Below are 22,819 nucleotides of genomic sequence, written 5' to 3' on the forward strand. Positions count from 1 at the left end.
GCCTTCCTACTGGCTTAGCAGTATGCCTCAATGCTTCTCCTTAATTAAGCAACCTTTTGCTGGAGCGTCCTCCTGGAGTCTTGCTACATGACCGTAAAATCTCAATCTTCTATGTGCGACTATGGATGATCAAGGTGTTTGGTTGGTTTCAGTGTAGAGTTCATCGTTTGATAACCAATTGTTATTATTGGTCCATCTAATGTTGAGAATATTACGAAGTAGTCTCCCTTGAAACATGTCAATTTTGCGATCAAGATCCTTCGTTGTGTACCACAGTTCGCAATTGTACAAAAAAATACTCTTTAATAAGTTTAATGTTTCGGCTTATGTTTATGCTTTTGAAAAATAAGTTAGTTAAGGCACAAAATTAATTTTGATAAGCTATGGGTCGTATACATCTGACCCTGTTAACAGGTAAAACTCATCAATACAAGCGACTGGACATTGTAGTCTAACACACATACCATTTTATCAGCTCACCAGATGCAACACAAACTCAGTGGGATACCGTGACTTTTATGACTTCAAATAACTGAATCTCTGGATACCTATCTCTTCAAGAAACACATAGCAAAGTACTTTATTTTTATTGTTTGCATCTCTTTTATTTCATGTCTTTCTTCCACATACATTTTTGATACATTAACACAGAACCAAATGTCCATATAGATATACATAAAACTTTACGAGTGAACAAGAATACAAAGTTAATTATACACAATACCGCAAATTAAAAGCAATTGGAGAAAGACTAGTATTTGTTAGCCATTTCAAGTTGATTTTGCTTGGCGAAAATCAATTGATGAAGCCCTGAATATGCAATTAAAGAAAATAAACTGTAACATTCGAATCCAACCAAAGAAAAAGCTACCGTAAGTAAGCCTCAAAAACGTGATCGGTAACATAAGCGTTTACATATCAACCTCTTTTTTTTCATTTTACAAAAAACAAATTGAGAAGATACCTGCAATATACTAGAATTAAATATCTAACGAAACAAAATACAGTAAGCACCGATACCACTTAAAACGTACTTAGTGATATAAGTGTTATATTATGTACGGGTACACTTTTTTTATATATAAAAATGTAAAGCCACTACAACTATCAAACTGTTAACAATTATAACGAAAGCTAATACAGTATGCACCGATACCACGTACTCAGTAATATAAGGGTTATATTATGTACGGGTACACTTTTTTATATATAAATGTAAAGCCACTACAAAATATCAAGCTGGTAAACATTATATGTTCATCTTTTTCGTCTTACGGTTAAGGCCAACACGTTCCATCAAAGGCATCGCACTGCTCGCCAGTACTACAGGGACATTCTTTCTTACAATTCACTCCATAGAAACCACTGCGACATGCTGTTGATAGCAAGATAATTATGTGAAGGAGTTGTTTAAGTGAGCAAAACGAACCAATTCTTGGTTGTAAATATAAAACCAAGGGAGAAAAAGTGCATTATCTGATCAGTCGCTATACAACAACAATGTAAACACGACAGTCCATCATAGGTCTCCGTAGGTTCATATAGATTCGCAAAGGTCCACATAGAAGGAAGATATCTACAAAGCTTTAAATTTTTGAGTGTCTTCACTTCCGCTTCCGCTTTGCTTTGAAAGGAGTTGGTTGAGTAATTAAAATCTTACATTAAAATCTTCAACAATAGCACTCCCCGGTAATAACGACTAGAACTACATTTGCCTGCAAAAAATCCGTATTTTAGTGCGCGTGGAGTGCTTGCAGTATAAGATATAACTTTTCGGATGTTAATGGTGTTCTTTTAGGGGAGGACAACACACCAGGGAGTGTAGTCATGTAGGTACCTACAAAGTGAGGGCGCTTGTGAGCACCGTGACAGTCTCAGAATAAGTCAAGTTGACTTTGCAGCTCGCCTCTGAAACTGCAAATGTACACAGACTATATGAAACTTTCAGTTTCAACGTCCAGTCATGTAGGTATCGTTCACTTGCCAGTAATGCCAATATTGTAGAGCGCACGCACACTACCAAAAAAAAAAATGTCGCATTTGAAAATATGCTCCGTAATACCACTGCCATAACTGTTTACTAGCCTCGAGCATTTTCATAGGCTCTCTTGGTAGATCGCGGGAAATTTGGGCTGTGCTGAAAGTGACTTTTTCACGATACTTTCCCTGCTAGGCTTGGAGAATTGATGGCGTAACACACAGGCTAACGTTCCAGACTAAATCACCTTTAAAAGGTGAAGAAGTGGACAGTTGCGAAAAATGAACGGCAGTCTTACTAAAGGGAGGATTTTCAAAAGGGAGTGGAAATGTTCCCTTTCCATTTGTGCTGCGCCTTGCCTTGCAGAGCTTTTTTAGTTTTATTGGATAGGGCGCTTCATACGTTTGGAATATTATGTTGTATTATACTATATGTATTATTACGACCCCTATATTGTTCACGTGGCCTTCCTCCTCTGCATCTGACAGGGTTAGTTTAGTAAAGTTTCTAAATGAATCGACCCTCGCCCTTGTAAAGTTGGTTAATAATACAAAATTAACAACGTAACTTGTATGCAAAATTGACTCACGTGTGCAATTAGGTTGTTCATATCCTGGGTAACACTGGCAGCCAAATGGATCCTCTAAGCAAAAGAGGACATCCCGGCAATCAGCGCACTCCTTGCCAAATTCCCCTTCACAACTGAACTCGCAGCGACCTCTTACGCCAAAGGTACCCTTTGGACACACTGTATATATAGGGAAATGTGAAACGCATTAGGGATAAACATCGAAATGTCATTTCTGTCAACCGATAAGGGCTGACCCTCTTCATCGGGATGAAAGGCGATTTATATGGCAGTAGTTGTGAAAGCGTACATTCATGTTTCTTTTATTCTTTCTCCACCCGATAAGAACACAGAGAACACAGTTACTACTATAAATCTTAAACAGTTTTGTACAGCAGTAACAAAAAAACTGGATCGTGCTACAAATCGATAGCATGTGCTTCTATAGGCTTACAGTATATGAGAACCGAGGATATGTGTAATCCCAACAAATTACAGTTTGATGCATGTTTTGGGATTACACATATCCTCATTTCTTACTGTAATCCTAATAGCACATGGTATACCGATGTATCATATATAATCAGCACGATCCAGTTTTTTTTTTACTGTGGTACCAAACTTTAAGATTTACAGTATATAGTTACTGTACTCTCTGTGTGACTCGGCTGTTTTTTTTAACGAGATTATCACAAACTTGACGTCGTCATATTCGACAGACGGTGATACAGTGGCATGCAGGCTTCATTTTGGATATTTCATTGGCAGACAACGCGACGGATCGTATGGCAGAGAAAAGTATTCCACAACGTTAAAATGATAAAGGGCAAATCCGTAACTCTAACTATATGCTCTTTTAATGCAGTAAACCATATGTAAGCCTATACCCAACCAAACACCCCTTTGTCTCAGTCTACTCCAAGATTTGGTTAAAAAATGCATAACATGTGGTCTGTGATTATTCCATCATTACAGATGTTCTTAAAAAAATGATTTACTCTCATATTATAATATTGTTGTTTATATATCCTTCAAATATGACATATATAGGCTGTTGCAGGTTGATATTACCATTTTTTTTTTTTTTTTTTTTTTTTTTGGCCACTGCATTTATAACATTTCGCGATGCGATGCTATTAGGATTTGGTTATAATCCAAAGATTCAGCAAAATTTCCAACATTTCTATATAAATAATTCACATCAGCCACCGAAATACATAATGGAAGGATCCGTTATGTGATTATGAGGGGGAAACCCAGTCTAAATGAGCTACGATATTATCCAAAAAAAAAATCTACATGTAGTGGTGTTTCCTTATCTTCTCATAGACAATAATTAAAAATGTATATATGGTCAATTCCATGATAAGGTCAACATCATACCAAAAAAATTAAAATCATTGTACATTAAAATTGTATAAGTTTCCAATAAATAGAATACTTGTAGTTACTAAAAATAATTTTTACACCCCAGAAACATCATTTGTTTGATTATGGGGTCGGTAATAACAAATGGTTCCCGTAGTAACTAAATTATGAAAAATACAGTGAAATTTCATTTTTTGCAGATTTGTACATATTAACCATAGGTATCATCAGTTTTTTGGACTAATTATATTTGCTATAGCATAGTGCTCACTTAATAGCTTCAATTTTTTTTCTACATCAAGGCATTAGACAATAGTGGTGAATTGAAAACACCCTCGATTTACTGTCACGCGAGTCACAAAATTTACTGTTTTTGTTTTTTTTCTCCTTGCCTGCACGATAGTTTTACACCAAATAATGAATATCAAGTCTTCACATAGATACCAAAAGGATTACTGAATTTTCCTTTCCAGAAGATATTCAAATTTTGAGGAAAATCACCCTTTACGAATGTCACGCGAGTCACGTCACGCGAGTCACGTCAATTCAAGATAGTGTTTCTACCTATTAACTGTGTGTTGGACTAATTATATTTGCTGTAGCATAGTGCTCACTTTATAGCTTCAATTTTATTTTGACATCAAGGCATTAGACAACAGTGGTAAATTGAAAACAGTAAACACCCTCGATTTACTGCCATGTGAGTCACAAAATTTACTGTTTTTTTTTTTTTTCTCCTTGCCTGCACAATAGTTTTACTCCAAATAATGAATATCACGTCTTCACATAGATACCAAAAGGATTACTGAATTTTCCTTTTCAGAAGATATTCAAATTTTGCAGAAAATCACCCTTTACGAATGTCACGCGAGTCACGTCACGCGAGTCACGTCAAATCAAGATAGTGTTTCTACCTATTTACTGTGTGAAATTTGCAGGGATGTTATAGTTTGATGAATGAATCACTGATTAAAGATATCATATGCATTCCCCTTTAATTAGGCAACTTGAATAATATGGGCACACATAATGCAACTAATTATGATAATTTCATTTGAAGTATCAGAATTTAAAATCATGAATATTTATTCGCAATATAATGCCTATTTTATCACCACATTTGGAAAGTTAGCACTTGTCATTGATTTTTAAGTAATATACAAAAACATAATCTATATTTGTATCTGGCAATGCCATGTGCTATGACTTGACAACCTTAAGGTTTTAACTGCTCAATCATTCCCAAAATCCTATGAACGAATGTATCATCTCAAATATTACACTTTTGGTTTATTCAAATATGACAAATGAGAATGGTAATTTGAATCACATTTTGATAGATCTCTTTCTTCTATGACTCTCAAATGAGTGACTTCAACAGACTAAATGTTGTTACAAATATTAATTGACAAGATATATTGCCTGAACAACTGCACTACCCGTAAAGTATATTACCTACTGTCTGCAGTCATGAAGGTAACTCGGGGACATAATATCATCTGGACATTCCCAAGGGAAGTACCTTTTGGACACTTTCTAGACCAATGAATGTTATATTTCACTATGCAAGGTCTATACCTTTGATTCACTACTGCATTTGGTCTAGAACTATCCGAAAAGTGAACTAGTCACGCGAGTCACGTTTTCTTGTCACGCGAGTCACAATACATCTTCATCGTTATTTTCATGCGTTACAACATTTTTTCAAAGTTGCATAGCAATTGAGGTAGAGGTGTTTTTCAACTTCGGTATGATTACAAAAAGTGATTGGAAATATTTTAATAAGACATAAGAAATCAAACATTTGTGTGTGCATTCTGATTTTTGCTAATAGTAACTGTCACGCGAGTCACGTTTAGTTTTTCGCCAATTTCACCCCCAATACTTGAGGTATAAATATTTTTTGTCTACTGTTGTAAGCATTAAGGCTTACCTTACTGACTACATGAATGCTTTTCTCCCAGGTAATTTCTTTATTGTTTAATGATATTAAATAGAGAGGAATTTTAGTAAAAATGTCACGCGAGTCACCGTGGAATTGACCATATTAGATATTATGTTAAACACACACTTTGACATACTGAATACTTACCACCTTCGCAATTGAACCCGACTCTCCCAGGAGGACAAACACAATACAAGCCGCTGTAACTACAGACACCTCCATTTGCTATGCAACCAGTTATAGCACAAGCTAAACCGGTAAGAAAGTGTAAATCATTATCATTGTCATTGTTATCATGATCATTGTTATAATCATTATCGTTATCGTTATCATGGATGTGCTCAGGAATATTTGAGTGCCGGGCAGATTGTGCGGTAGTGTGATCCACACCCTGGATGAGGGATCTCATGGGTGGGGTACCCCCTCCCCACTGGACAAATATTGCACACGAAGTATCCTTAGGTGGTGCTTTTTTTCCTATTCTGTGCCATGTATTTTCCCAGATTTTGGTTGTTTAAAGTACTGTTTGTGCTGGGCGGCATTCAGAACTGCTGAGCGCAGCCGCCCGGTGCCGCCCAGTGTGAGCACAGGGCCCTGGTTATCATTATCATTATCACCATCATCATCATCATCATCATCATCATCATCATCATCATCATCATCATCATCATCATCATCATCATCATCATCATCATCATCATCATCATCATCATCATCATCATCATCATCATCATCATCATCATCATCATCATCATCATCATCATCATCATCATCATCATCATCATCATCATCATCATCATGCACTAATGCACTAATTGAGACAAAACACGTAACGCAACGCAAATGAATGCCAGATAACTCACTGTCAGTTCGTTCAATCACACGAATAATCCTCCGCCAGTCTCTCTTGATTCTTCCCTGGAAATATACCTCGTAGATACCTTCATCAGAAGTAGCAAAAGGGTCAAAGGTCATAGCTACTTTACCATTGTAGCGTGATTGGACTACGTTATCCTTCCGCCATCGAATGCGTCTTGTGTTACAGTAACGTGCAACACGTAGTCTTATTGTCACCACAGAGTTCTCCAACTCCGATATGGTGATAGATTTGGTATAAATCTCTGTGGTGGAAACAAAGAAGCTTCTTTAGATTTAAGGAAACACATAAAGTTAGACGAATTTTATAGTGGACAAGATATGAATCCTGGCTTTCATAACATGCATTGATTGATTTTTTTTTTTTGGGGGGGGGGGGTCCCTCCATGATCTTTAGCAAGTACAGGAGGTGTAGATGGTATTCTTTATGAAGATTCCTATTTGATAAGAAGGGAATATTGATTTTTTTTTCTTTAAAGTCATGTTTGAGAAGGTCCCATGCAGGGATCCTTGCCCAGTATTAACTAGAAGAGTTGATCGCTAAAGAAGGCCCATTGTAGATTCATGGTGACATAATTGAGTACGCCGTGAATTTGGCAAATATTTCTTCGCATTTAGCATTCTTTTTGTCTTCTATTAAATGATTTCGTTCGCAATTATTGATAATTCAGGACGGTTCACAAGAACCAATACTTTGATCCGAATTATTGAAACACCGTAATAATAAGAAGCGACAGACGTAAACCCAATTGTCATCTTTATCGTAACAGATCTCTCTGAAAATCATGAACCACTCCCCCAAACAGGCGCGTAGCCAAGGGGGGGGGGCGAAGGGGGCAGCCGCCCCCCCCCCCCCTTGAGCATATTTAAAAAAATTGCTTTTAATGTTTTTATCTTATCGCTAGTAATTTCAAAAGAGAAAAGTGCTAAGATGCAAATTACAAGGCCTGGGAAGTGCCATTTCCAGCGATCTGGGAGGTATTTTCAGCCAAATTTTTCTTGTACGCTTCGCGCTACATGGTGGCGCTACGCTTAAATAGTTTGCAATGCCGTATCTACGGCTCTGATAGTTTGCCTACATTTTCGCCCCTCCCTTGTCAAATTCCTGGCTACGCGCCTTCCCCCAAAACAGCTGACATGACAGTTCTTACCAATGTTGGGAGAATAATCATAGTTTAGGTTAAAGGCCATTTAAATCTGTCAAAATTCTGTTATGTCATAGTGACTATGTAACACTTTTAATTTCGCTCTGTTTGGTTTTTCTTTGCATACTTTCAATGACAGATTACTAACATTGTGGACACTGAAACCAGTATCATCGTTAGGTCACGGGTTTCAATAGTTTAGGTTCAAACGTTAATAAAAGGCCATGCATCTGTAGTACAAGAATTTAAAAGAAGGTAACAAATATAGCAGAGAAAAAAGATATATAATTTAAAAAAAAGTTCAACCCCCGGTGACTCGATGATGTCATATTTATATTTGACCAAGTCTTTATCCTGGTGTGTGAAGGAAAATATTAAGATATCTTCCCGAATGGAACTTGGGGATTTTCATTAGCATTTTGGCAGAGTTGTATCTAACATATAGAAGAATGATAATGCTTTGGTTTGTGTCTCCTTTTAATACACACATGACAATAATACACACCATCACTCCTCTCCTGTACAATAGTAGGAATAGTGTCGACCATATTTCCTGATTCGCCGATAGCTGGGTTGCTTGTCTGTGCATTGTATAATCCATATCTTTTGCCCTTGTAGCTCTTTGGCTTAGTGGAACCCTGGAAGAAGAACTGGAATGTGTGGACACTGTCAGTTTGAAATGCGAACGTTCCTGGAGGGAGTGGTTGCTCCGTCCCTTTGACATCGGTGGCACAGATTCTTGTTAAAGAATACAAAGACAGCGCGTAGATGGAGGATGAAGTTTCCCGAGTGCCCCCCACGCACTTGACGGCGCTGATCAAGTCAACTGTGAGGACGTAAGCAACATGGATAATGATACAGTCAAAAAGAAGGAAAAGCCATTTCTTGGGTTCCAGAACACTATATATAATATATATATATTTATATATATATATATATATATATATATATATATATATATATATAAATATATATATAGATAGATATATATATATATATAGATATATATATATATATATATATATATATAGATATATATATATATATAAATATATAAATATATATATAAGATATGATGATAAGAAGGAAAGTCAAAAAGAAGGAAAAGCCATTTCTTGGGTTCCAGAACACTATAATATATATATATATATATATATATATATATATATATATATGTATATATATATATATATATATATATATATATATATATATATATATATATATATATATATATATATATTATAGTGTTCTGGAACCCAAGAAATGGCTTTTCCTTCTTTTCCTTCTATATATATATATATATATATATATATATAGATAGATATATATATATAGATATATATATATAAATATATATATATATAAATATATATATAAGATATGATGATAAGAAAACACCTGTCGTAGTTTGTAGGGAACGTCCGCGCGCGAAGCGATCGTTCCATCCCCCACCCTCCCACCCCCCCCCCATTATTTACTGTTTTGCAGGTTATTGTCGGTGTGAAAAAATATTCAAACTAGAGAGGGTCTGGAGGAATCGAGAGGCTGGACTCATCCCTTAGCAAAGAGGTTCACTTACGTGGACATTCACCGATATCAGCACTCGCCGTAGGTAAAGCCCCGGAAGCTGCGCAACCATCTGCTCCTAGTGTGCATTCGTTTGAGCAAAGACATCCGGTACTCTGGTTAGGATCATAGCTCTGTGGTACACAAAGGCCTGCGCAACATCTTCCAAATTGATCCAGGTTATCACATGGACAGGTAAGACCCGCCGAACCTGACAGGGGGTGAGGGGTGGAGAAGGAAATAGCTTGTTCAATGACATTGTCACTAAAAATGGTGAATACTACGAAATAATATGTATGAAGAGATAACGCAAATGGAATTTTACATATAAGATATAAGACGTGGTCATATTTAGGTTCGGTTTATATATATATATATATATATATATATATATATATATATATATATATATATATATATATATAGTCTCTGTCTTATGTCTCTGTCATATGAAAACCTCTGAGTTTACAATTTGGAAATATACTACTATATAAGAGTATCAAATGAAGAAAAGGGAATGAACATTCGTTGAACAAGCGTCGGGAGTTAGGAGGAACAGATGGAGATCCAACGTGGATGAGAATGAGTCAGGAGAAGAGGATATTATACTGTATGCAAAAACGGTACTGCTAAAACAGTCATTCGGGAGAAAAAAAAAAGAAAGCAGTCCAGAATTAACTATAGGAATGATCCATTCAATTTGAAAATTCGGGAAGAAAGAAAGAATTTAAAGAAAATAATGTTATAAATTTAAAACAAAAATGTGTTACCGTACAACACAGAATAATCTACACTATCTGAAACACAGCTGATTCAAAACAAAAACAAAATTCCCGCGTAGTTTATCAAACTTACATGAAAGAGAACAGTCCTGCGCATCGAGACATAGGAAAACATCACGAAAAGCCAATTGAAGGTCACTATTGGTAATCTCAGATGACTCACTCACGGTTGTAAAAGTAAGAGCAAATGTCTGCAAACCGGTCCATGCAGTCAGGACTCGAGGTACCCCGCTTTCTGATGCGAGGCTTAGGGCGCTGACCGTTTGCCCGGCTCGTTCCTCCCATGGGGTCAATGAGCTTAACGATATGGGCAAGTCAGCAGAGACAGCTTCGGCGAATTCCCATACATACATGGAGTCGCCAATACCAAATGCGAGGTACCCGATGCCTGTAATCCATTAAAACAAGCAGAAGTATTAATAAAAATCATAATCATAATCATAATCATGATAATGATCAAGATCATGATCATGATCAAGATTTTCTCCATTTCATTTATTCAAGATTGTCATTATGGTACACATTTTGTATTTACAATTTTGATTAACAGCAATGTTATGTCATCTCAATATTACAAAGGAATTATTTACATAATGCGATAACGCAATTAATGCGATAAATACCAAGATATACACATATATGTATATACACGCTTACACACGTATACACACGCACACACACACACACATATATATATATATATATATATATATATATATATATAATAATAATAATAAGCAAATATTTATAGAGCGCTTTATGCAAAGGCCTCAAAGCGCTTTGTGGCCAAATTATATATATATATATATATATATATATATATATATATATATATATATATATATATATATATATATATATATATATATATATATATAATTACTTACAGAAATACAGAAATATGTTTATGCAAACAATGTGAGCAAACAAACAAAGACACAAAGAAACAGCAGAGAATATCTAAGCAACAATAAAATGAAATCTCAAGCAAAATACAGAAACCAGTAAAGTAGACCACAGGCAGAGGATAAATCAAGAATCGCAAAGTTCATTAATTGAGTGAGAAAAACAAGTCATTAACGCCATGTATTTTCTACGAGTAGAGCTAGTAGAATTTCGAGGCAATGTACTTTTCAACGTTAAGAATAAATTTGATTTTGTAGAAGAACTTATTGCAATCAGGCTTAATATTGTTAGCTTACAATTAAAAATGTGTTATTGTGGTATTTGATATGGAAGAATTAAACAAATTCAGCGGGTCATAACCAGCTACAAGCTTATCGAAGGAAAAATCTTCTTTTGAACAGATAAACTGTCCTCCAAAAAATGTCTGTTCGCAATCTAAAAGGAAAGTAGACGTCACATAACAGGACCAGAATAAATGTTCAATTGTTTCATCCTCAACATTGCAAAAGTTACAGAGCGGAGAAGCCGCCTTGTTCATTAAATTTAAAAGCAGATTGGTTCCTAAGACCCATATATATATATATATATATATATATATAATATAACGAAAATCCACGTTTACTCCAAAAGAAAATATTATTAGAGAAAACCAGAGAAATAAGATATGACTCATAATTGACAAATAAGGAGTAAGTTTTACAAAATATATTGGAATTTTCGGTCCCCCTGGGACCTTCGTCAGCAATACTTGGCAGTCGAATGAGAAGTACAAAATGTGACACAATGAAAGTATGACGCTAGATAAGAGTAAGTTGCAATGATGGAATTAAAACCAAATAAACCATGACTATACAGGAAGCGGATTAAAGGAGCAAAGAACGGATTACATATGCTTGTAGAACTGGTAGTTGTTAAGGGGTCCCAAGTCTTTGTTGAGGCCGGTGATGTGAGACTTAATACGAAAGATCCAATCGATTTCTTTACGTTTACGTTCAGTAGTTGATTTGAAGTTCGAGGCAATTAAAATACATTTTAGGTTTTTTAGAGAATGACCATGAAGATTGAAATGTTCGGACACTGGGAATCCTGCAAAATTATCACGAATAGATTTTTTGTGATTATTAAAACGTAAGCGGAATCGGGAGCCTGTTTCACCTACATAATTGCCCTCTTTGCAAAGTACACAATAGAAAATGTAAATAACATTAATAGAAGAATCTCTTAAGTCTTTCTTTGATCATGTTAATTCTTTTCATGACAGCATTAAATTTTCTGTCGAAGTTTCCAAACATCAAATTTCATTCCTAGATGTTCTGGTCAAGTTGGATGGCAATTCCTTAACCACTTCGGTCTATTATAAGCCCACTGATATTCATATGTATTTACACTTTAATAGTTTTCACCCACATAATCTCAAGAGTTCTATTGTTTACAGCCAATGCCTTAGACTTAAACGCATTTGCTCCAACCCATGTGATTTTAAACACCAGGTATCCATATTAACTGGTTATTTCTTGAACGTCGGATACCCCCTTCACTTAATTAGACAGGGTATTTCCAGGGCCGACAAGTTGAGCCGTGAGGACTTATTAAAATACAAGTCTAAAAGTCCCAACACACGCATTCCGTTCGTTACCAGTTACAACCCCCTCATCAAATCTTTCATTCGCTCCATCAAACAGGAATTTGCTGTATTTCAAGACGATCAGTCTGTAGGAGAATCGTTTAAGGTACCCCCCATGCTAGCATTTCGTCAACCCCCCAACCTCAAATTTCTTCTCACTTCCTCCAGACTCCCCCGCTCAGTTTCCACCTCCGCAGGCAATTTTCCTTGCGGTAAACCTAGATGCCAAATATGCCCCCATATTACCCCAGGCACCGTGGTCAAGATTCCCAATGTTGACTTTAGTCTTAGACCCCCTTCCCTCTCTTGTGATTCTATTAATGTTATTTACATTTTCTATTGTGTACTTTGCAAAGAGGGCAATTATGTAGGTGAAACAGGCTCCCGATTCCGCTTACGTTTTAATAATCACAAAAAATCTATTCGTGATAATTTTGCAGGATTCCCAGTGTCCGAACATTTCAATCTTCATGGTCATTCTCTAAAAAACCTAAAATGTATTTTAATTGCCTCGAACTTCAAATCAACTACTGAACGTAAACGTAAAGAAATCGATTGGATCTTTCGTATTAAGTCTCACATCACCGGCCTCAACAAAGACTTGGGACCCCTTAACAACTACCAGTTCTACAAGCATATGTAATCCGTTCTTTGCTCCTTAATCCGCTTCCTGTATAGTCATGGTTTATTTGGTTTTAATTCCATCATTGCAACTTACTCTTATCTAGCGTCATACTTTCATTGTGTCACATTTTGTACTTCTCATTCGACTGCCAAGTATTGCTGACGAAGGTCCCAGGGGGACCGAAAATTCCAATATATTTTGTAAAACTTACTCCTTATTTGTCAATTATGAGTCATATCTTATTTCTCTGGTTTTCTCTAATAATATATATATATATATATATATATATATATATATATATATATATATATATATATATATATATATATATATATATATATATATATATATATATATATATATATATATATATATATAGTGTAGTTACCGCAGTTTACGTCAAGGTCCGCTACTGCTGTACTTCCAGCGCCATAGTCTATGAGTTTGGAGTTTATACTGCCATCCATTGAAACCCCGTATAAACCATCGTCATCGATTGTATGGAATACGCGAAAGCTTGAAAGATTAAATTAATAAATCATTTATTAAGTAGTCATTATCGTCAGTATATGCGTCAGCATCGACATCAGCGTACATCGCCAACGCCATTGTAATCATCTTCGTCATGCTCTTCGTCTTTTTTCATATATGTTTATATTTGGAGCAACGTTAGACAATGTATGGGCAACTGCACGAAAGCATCTAAGCCAATGAGTTGGAAAAACAGAAAAGTGAGAGAAGAAAAAAAAACCTCCACTGAGCCTCCACCGGGATGAATGTATATCATAGAAATTGAATAGGGAGAACGCTGACACAGTGTATTGCAGCGTGTGTAATAAGCAGCGAAACCTTGAAAAAGTGAGGGCGCTTTGAGTTGTACATACATTGTGCATTCGACTTTGAAACTGAATTTGATTATACACGCTTTTTTGAAAGAGAAGGTGTACTTTGCACATCAGAGACATATTATGGCGACTAGAGTGGTAAGTACAATCTATGACTATATACCGACTATAAACCATCTTTGAAAAAAAAAAAAAAAAATATATATATATATATATATATATATATATATATATATATATATATATATATATATATATATATATTTAGATAGGTAAACATAATCTTACTCGTCGTTAAAACAGCATACGTCAATGTCGGTGATGCTGCCGGATGCTTGATAAAGGGGACTAGTTATACGCGTGTCTCCTGTATCATCGAGGTTTTGTACATAAACCGTATTTCCAGCGGCAAAAAAGATCAGATCGCAACATATCTCAAACGTTGTAACACCATCAATACCTGTTGATTAATGTGATATAGTTTATGCGGGCGGGATGGAATGAATTAACGAAAGGGATAACCTGCTGATTAGAATTTTATTCTTTTTCTTTTGTCTCTTTCCCAAAAAATCAAAATGATGATGATGATGATGATTATGATGATGATGATGATGATGATGATGATGATGGTGGTGGTGGTGGTGGTGGTGATGATGATGATGATGATGGTGGTGGTGGTGGTGGTGGTGGTGGTGATGATGATGATGATGATGATGATGATGATGATGATGATGATGATGATGATGATGATGATGATGATGATGATGATGATGATGATGATGATGATGATGATGATGATGATGATGATGATGATGATGATGATGATGATGATGATGATGATGATGATGATGATGATGATGATAATGATGATGATGATGATGATGTAAAAAGCATAACACTTACTTGCCGTTGTATCCAAGATGGATATTGACATTGCACCATCGAGGGATACTGGTAATGTTAGGCGCCAAATTTGACTCGGCGTTGTGTCGAAAAGATGGTAAGAGTAAAAATTCCCATTGCAATTGTGGTAGGTCGTTGCTAAGTTTTCTTCTGTCGGACCATCTTCAAAAAGGAAAGTTTGCAATAACCCGCCGGTACAAACACCAGGCGTATCCCCATCCATAAATCCATTACACACCATGTATTCTCCAGAAGCGTCGTAGAGGTAAGCTACGTTAGGTCGACACGTGACACGATCTTCAATGAAACGGTAGACATATATTGACTATATTTATAATCCGGAATTACCTTATCAGCTTAAAACCTAGATTAATGTGATACAACCAACAACAAAAAACAACAAAAATCAAATTCTTTTATTTTTTTTTTCCGAAATCTGTCTGACGAATTCATCACTTTGTGGTGAGATGACTGCGAGGGAAGAACAATATGCGTATCATGCAGTGAAGTTTTAACATATACACACTCAACAAAAACTGTTTTCATAAAGGTAGCCTCTGAACAATAAAGAAAATGGTAACGACCGAGTGAAGGTCACATTTCACCGTTACGGCCGTTACCCAGTATAAGATGCTGAATGCATACCCCTAACCCAACCTTAGTATACCCCTGACCCACTCTCAGTATACCCCTGACCCACCCTCAGTATACCCCTTACCCACCCTCGGTATACCCATGACCCACCCTCAGTATACCCATGACCCACCCTCAGTATACCCCTGACGCACCCTCAATTTACCCCTGACCCACCCTCAGTGTACCCCTGACCCACCCTTAGTATACCCCTGACCCACCATTAGTATACCACTGACCCACCCTCAGTTTACCCCTGACCCATCCTTAGTATACCCCTGACCCACCCTCAGTTTACCCCTGACCCATCCTTAGTATACCCCTGACCCACCCTTAGTATACCCCTGACCCACCCTCAGTTTACCCCTGACCCACCCTTAGTATACCCCTGACACACCCTTAGTATACCCCTGACCCACCCTCAGTTTACCCCTGACCCGCCCTTAGTATACCCCTGACCCACCCTTAGTATACTCCTGACCCACCCTTAGTATACCCTTGACCCACCCTCAGTTTACCCCTGACCCACCTTCGGTATACCCTGACCCACTCTCAGTATACCCCTGACCCATCCTCAGTATACCCCTGAACCATCCTCAGTTTACCCCTGACCCACCCTTAGTATACCCCTGACCCACCCTTAGTATACCCTTGACCCACCCTTAGTATACCCCTGACCCACCCTCAGTTGCTGTTCAGTGGCTGTCCCCTCCCCTCTGCGGGAGTGAGTAATTCGGTACCACAATCCAGAGGGTATGCCGTGAAGACATCGAAAGGAGAACGTAAAACCTGTCATAAACTCGATTCTATCTGTTTAACGTAACGTCTGCAGTATAAACCCCAACATATATACCACGATATCATGGAAAAGTTTCTTGAGATTTACGTTATCGACCTGCATGCCTTGGTCGTCAAATGATCTCTTTTTACCAATTAGTCTGCAACGTCTGCCACATGTGTTTTTTTTTTCTTTCTTGTATGAGGGACTTAGTGTGAACGCTGTATCATTAACTACACTGTAGACATGAACATATTTTCACACAGTGTTTACACAAGGGGCCTAATGATGTTAAAAAAAAAGAAGCTATGCAGGCCAATTTTAAGAGCCTGAGGTCGATTTACGTCCTTGGCAGGTCGAATACGTTATCAAAAAAACGTTCCCAGCTATAGCGTGCTATGATTGGAGCCAATACAACAGATCATAAAATTCAACACCATGCCTGAAAACATTTCTCTTAAATCTGTTCAATAATTCATTCCACCGAAGCTCACAAGTGACATTTCGGCTTTCTTCTTGTCTCCTTTCTCTTTCTCACTTTTTCTTTTTACTAACAACGCCATCATCATTCTTTGGTACATCTCTTGTGAAATGTAACTTATTTGGTATGAAACGCGAAAAGGGCAAACGTATGTCGACGTAAGCTTAGACAACGGAAGCTTAGACAGCAACAGCATGGTAAAACAAGCAGCAACAACTTTAGTTTAGACAACAAAAAACTTAGTTTAGACAACAACAACAAACTTAGTTTAGACAACGAAATAAGTTTGCCCTTTTCGCGTTCCATAACAGGCACGTGCGCAGGATTACAACATCGAGTTTAATAAACCTGGAGGAACTATCCCACAGTAAATACGCGCGTACGCGCGTACCATACATGGAGGGTCATGTGATGTGACACCCGTTACCTAGCAATAACCGTGCCTGTAGCCTAACGTGGTAGCTATATTCCCGTCGAGCAGCATTAGGCTCTGTTCCATGGAGAATTCCGTGGTTGCACTGAACTAAACATTTCCCCACAGCACACAGTTCATCAATTTCTTTAATTGTGCGCGAATCTATAAGCCAGTCTATAAATACAGTAGCTGTACCTCAACTTCAAGCAATCAACTATAGGCCTATTCAACCAGAATCATTTCAACTAGAAAATGTACGTTAGGCTAGTTATTGTAGAGATGTCTGCATTAACTGTAATTAACTTGCCCGATACCAGACTAAACATAGGCTATGTTACTGTTATGCAGTAGGCAATATCTGCATGCGTGTGCAGTTAAGTCAGGTCTACCGAGAACACTTTCTCTTAACTTCTGCAGAGTTAGCTAGTAAACACACTTAACATGATCCAAGACACCGTCCAGTTCAACAATCCTTTTCGACAAAAAATCGTTCTTGAAATACAATTCAGACATCGACATTTCCCGCTGCAAGCCCAATGTATCTGTACTTGTTCTGTGCCAGCATGTCTAACGTTAGCATATTAGCACTATTTCGTAGGCCTGAAGTACCAGTACCTTCTTACGCCGTTAGTTCCCATGTCCGATCCGTCTTGGTGCAAATCTTTCACGAAGTCACTAGCACTATTCTCGAACTGCTACAGAGAAATATCAGTTTGGTACCACCCTGGAACACATCACATGACCCTCCATGCGTGGTACGCGCACGCCCAATTGAGATGAATCCTCCAGATTTATCAAACTCGATGGATACAAAGACAAGGGGTGCACATTTATAAATTAATTTCTCCTTCAGACCGATGTGGGGGTATGGGCATGAACCTAAATGGAAGAGCCAGAGGTTGGAGAAATGATTTTCAGAAAGGAGGGGGTCCTGATTCCGTTGAAGTGGACAGCCACGTGAGGGCCCTAAGGAGTGGGTGGTCCAAATCATTCTCTGGCTGAAATTAACAGTTCACTCGACTGGCCAGACAGGAAGTGGTGACAATTGCTGTGAAGTAGCTATATCGCTTGGCATTCTGAGGGACGTTGCGTGTCTTCTCCTGTTTGCATATGCACAAAGAATAATGCAGTTAATCATAATGTTAATGTCATAGAGTGACACGAGGCAAGATAAATTGGACTTGGAACTCATGGTTAGATGGCTGGAGAGATACAAGCATATACGAGCAAGACAATAATTGGTAATATTTAACCTTTCCTTATCAAATTCAACGTTATAATAAAAGAATCATATGTGCTTAACGTCATCTTTGAATTTTATCAATGTTATCGATTACAAGGATAGGGATAGGGATGGAGTTTCAAAGGTTCGAACCCGCAACAGGCGATTGATCTAGTACCATTCTTGGTGCGTACCCGAAGTACATAAAAAAGTAACAGGGTTGCTTAATAAAACCGTTAAGTTAGACGAATAGAAAAAAAGCAAGGGTAGCAGAACATGTTGAGCTTCGACATAGCTCACTCACTGGGCCGTGAAACCTGTATATGATATCGTTACCTTGGTGTGTGTCGGAGATATCTGCTGATTCAAAGGATATGTAGTTAATAGCTGATTCAACACTCGTGAAACTGTCCCGATGACAATAAACAAAAGGTGTTTACCCAAAAAATATTCCAAATACGACTCTGTTATCGAGCACTGGTGGTGTTTCCTTTATGTTATTTCACTGAGGCATATCGCATATAACAATTCGTGGTATGCTATTATTGTTCCCGAATATTTAGAGCCTACGATGCCTCCCCTGCCCCGCCCCCCCCCCCCACCCCACCTGTTCGATTTCTTCTTTTTGGTTTTCAGAAAAGTCACCCAAGGTAGACCCTGAGCACGGAAAACAAAGCGACTTAATTAACTGGTCCAACCTCAATGCCAGTTCCCCTTGCATCGATACTTCTGCACGTGACTCTGTATATGATCATGATGATGTATATAATACATGCAACTGTATTGTAAGATCGATCGTCAAGCAGTGGGGTCAACAATGCCGTAATACGGTCTCTCGTGCGTGTTAGTGAGGTTGGTATGGTATCGTGGTACAGTTTATCTACATTGATTCGACAATATTCTAGCTTCTTAGAGGTCTGCTGTATAAACCCCAACATATATAGCACGCTATCATGGAAAAAGTTTCATGAGATTACGTAATCGACCTGCCTTGGTCGTAAATAGACCTCTTTTTACCAATTAGTCTGTAACACCTGGCACATTTTTTTTTTCTTGTATTAGAGTCTTTGTGTGAACGCTGTATGATTAACTATACATTATAGACATGAACGTATCTCCGCATAGTCTTGTTAAGACCCTAGTATGTACAGCCTAGTATACCTTTCTTTTTCACAAAAGCTATTTTCCAGTATCTATTTGCTGTACTGCCCAGAGAACGCCCGCGGCAACGCTTTCGATTGGTAGGACAGATCCTCGGGCATGTAAAATACAGTGGACAAGCACATTCGTGGTAGGCAGAAACTGAACGGACTCTGGGGCATGTACAGTTTGCACAAGGGAAGACGAGTATTACAAACGACTTGGCCAAGACTAATAGACTAATTACACAAAGAGCCTAATGGTGTTTAGAAGCTATGCAGGCTAATTGTTGAGCCCTGAGGTCGATTTACGACCGTGGCAGGTCGATTACGTAATAACAAAACTTTCCTAGCTATAGCGTGCTATAAGTGGAGCCAATAAAGTAGATCTAACGTTATCCGTTGGCAGACAATGAATGATGATTCTGATTAAAAAATGTTGGCACATCTAGCTGAAAAACCAAATCACTTAAACTTGAGATATGTTAGATTGAATGTTCCTTTCTTATTTCTTTTGCTTTCTTTCTTGTTTTCTTTGGGGGGGGGGGGGTCCATTTTTGACTGATTGAATCCTCACCTGACTATAGGAAGTGGAACGAGGTATAGGTGACATGTGATACCATCACTTCAAATGTTCTTTGCTTTGGAGATTTACTTTTTACGTATCATGGCCGTCTTATTTGAATTATCCGGCTTAAAAATAAAATGTATCTTGAATATTTGCATAGCTGTGAAGGTCCTATACATGTATAGGCCTATACAATTTCATCAAAGTGCAAATATTGTTTTTTGTAAAATAACATCATTTTCATATGTGAGTTAGTGATTTAAATACTTGAAAGATAAACCAGAGTAGTTCTCATCTGCATTGCCCTGATGACGTCATTTATTTGGCTGTTGCCATGCAGATAAATTCACAAAATTCTAACAAATCTGCCAAAATTCCATTTCACTTTCAAAAACAAAATGCTATGAGGATATGTTGTCGACATAAAGATCCGGGATAATTTCTAATTAATGTGTTGTGTGTGTACAGGCGCGTAGCCAGGAATTTGCCAAGGGAGGGGCGAAACTGTAGATTCGGCATTGCAAACTATCTAAGCGTAGCGCCACCATATTGGCGCGAAGCGTACAAGAAAATTGTGGCTGAAAATGCCTCCCAGATCGCTGGAAATGGCACTTCCCAGGCCTTGTAAGTTGCATCTTAGCATTTTCTCTTTTGAAAATACTAGCGATATCATAAAAACATTGAAACAATTTTTTTTAAATATGCTCAAGGGGGGGGGGGGCAGCTGCCCCTTTCGCCACCCCCCCCTTGGCTATGCGCCTGTGTGTGTATAGGTGTGTGTGTATATATGTGTCAAGGAATTGTATGTTTAACTGATACGACTGAGTCATACTGTTTTGCGGCTCCGTTTAGCTATCTCAAAGCACTGGCAAAGGTGACTTACCCTGATGACAAAATAATGCGAAGATCACAAGATAAAATGCCGAGTCCGTCGCCATCTTCAATGATCTTGCACTTTTCCTTATCTGTTGGAGGGTGCAACGAAGAAATATTTCTCCATGATAACTCTTCTTTAGCAGTAAGAGTACATTAAATAGATTGGATATTGAGAAGATTATTTAGTTTGTTGGGTGACTCAGTAGAATTAGAATTTGAAAATTGGAACAATGATGCGTCTCGAGGGGAATTGTTCTTGAAAATATGTAAGGCTTTTAGTAAAATCATTTTCTGAATTTCGTAGTCGAGTTTACAAATCCAATTATGGTCGGACAAATCTATACATATTTTATTTTTATATAGTGGTTGTAATCCCTCTCTTATACGTCAACCAATATTGGAGTCATGTGTTAACTTTACACTCACAAATTTCTATTAAACATCATATGCATCACCGAATAGCCGCTAGATTTGTCTAATATGTAATCGTCTCGGTTAACAGTTGGAGAAGATCATGCCAAATATACATATATATATATATATATATATATATATATATATATATATATATATATATATATATATATATATATATATATATGTATATATATATATACATATACATATATATACATATATATATATATACATATATATAGGCTATATACATATATATAGGCTATATATATATATAGACATATATAGGCTATATATATAGACATATATATATATATATATATATATATGGCTTTCCGTTCAGTCATGTTTATAACCAGTGTCTTCGTGCAAAATGTGCTAAATTAATCGTAAACATTATTACCTATATTTCAGTTGTAGCCAGCTTACTTCGTTTCTCTTTTCGAAACATGAAACACTTACTTTTATTTCCCCCTTTGACTTGATTGGGTAATGCTCCCGTTTGATCAGAGATTAATTTTTACACGCTACCAGTCACAGTTATGTCGTTGTGAACTGAATACATGTATGCTTGCGCATAAAGTGTATGTATATTGATTCATCTGTTATATTAAAATACAGCTATGTCTATAGCTACTCTATACACTTTGCCTTGGCGTTAAGGCGCTTTTTTTTCTTTTTCATTTGTTCGTTTAATGAAAGAAAGACCGCCGGGAAACAAAATTTATAATAGATCTTTATGAATATTATGATTGTTCATGCAAATACCATTCATTCACTTGAAATAGTTGGGGTGGGTGGTCGTGTTTTTCTTCATTTTTTCGGTTCACTGACGATACTGGTTATGTTATGTATTGTTGTGTACGTCTGATATGCCATTGTTCATTTGTATATAGCTGAAACCACTCATGGTGATATTTTTTAGTTCAGGATATAGCACCACCACCACCACCAGTGGTTACAGTGGCAGTGTTAAAGGGAAAGTGAGTTGCAGAGAGGTGGATAGGCATCTATATCTATATATAGTGTCCGGTTAGGCTGCTTGAATTCTTTTGAATGTCTTTCGTGAAGCATCATCGAAAGTCAAAATATTGAGGTATTCCCTAATAAGTTGTTTTACATGATGTGGTTCGTAAAACAGAGCCAATCAGTTGGC

At 37.2% G+C, this 22,819-nt stretch overlaps 1 protein-coding gene across 1 annotated transcript; it reads right to left on the reverse strand.

The window, feature by feature from the left end:
* Positions 1–579: 579 nt before the first annotated feature.
* LOC139977478 (uncharacterized) lies at positions 580–22,287 on the reverse strand. The gene is made up of 12 exons (XM_071986829.1): positions 22,126–22,287; positions 21,254–21,335; positions 15,135–15,431; positions 14,520–14,691; positions 13,775–13,902; positions 10,305–10,619; positions 9,463–9,660; positions 8,386–8,706; positions 6,723–6,980; positions 6,007–6,108; positions 2,568–2,726; positions 580–1,375 (listed from the first exon to the last, which is right to left on the reverse strand). Exons 2-12 carry the CDS (start codon positions 21,306–21,308, stop codon positions 1,278–1,280), a joined length of 2,103 nt encoding a protein of 700 aa, XP_071842930.1. The 5' UTR covers positions 21,309–21,335; positions 22,126–22,287; the 3' UTR covers positions 580–1,277.
* Positions 22,288–22,819: the final 532 nt, after the last annotated feature.

The sequence above is a fragment of the Apostichopus japonicus genome, chromosome 12 (genome assembly GCF_037975245.1).
Source record: "Apostichopus japonicus isolate 1M-3 chromosome 12, ASM3797524v1, whole genome shotgun sequence".
Lineage (NCBI taxonomy): Eukaryota > Metazoa > Echinodermata > Holothuroidea > Aspidochirotida > Stichopodidae > Apostichopus > Apostichopus japonicus.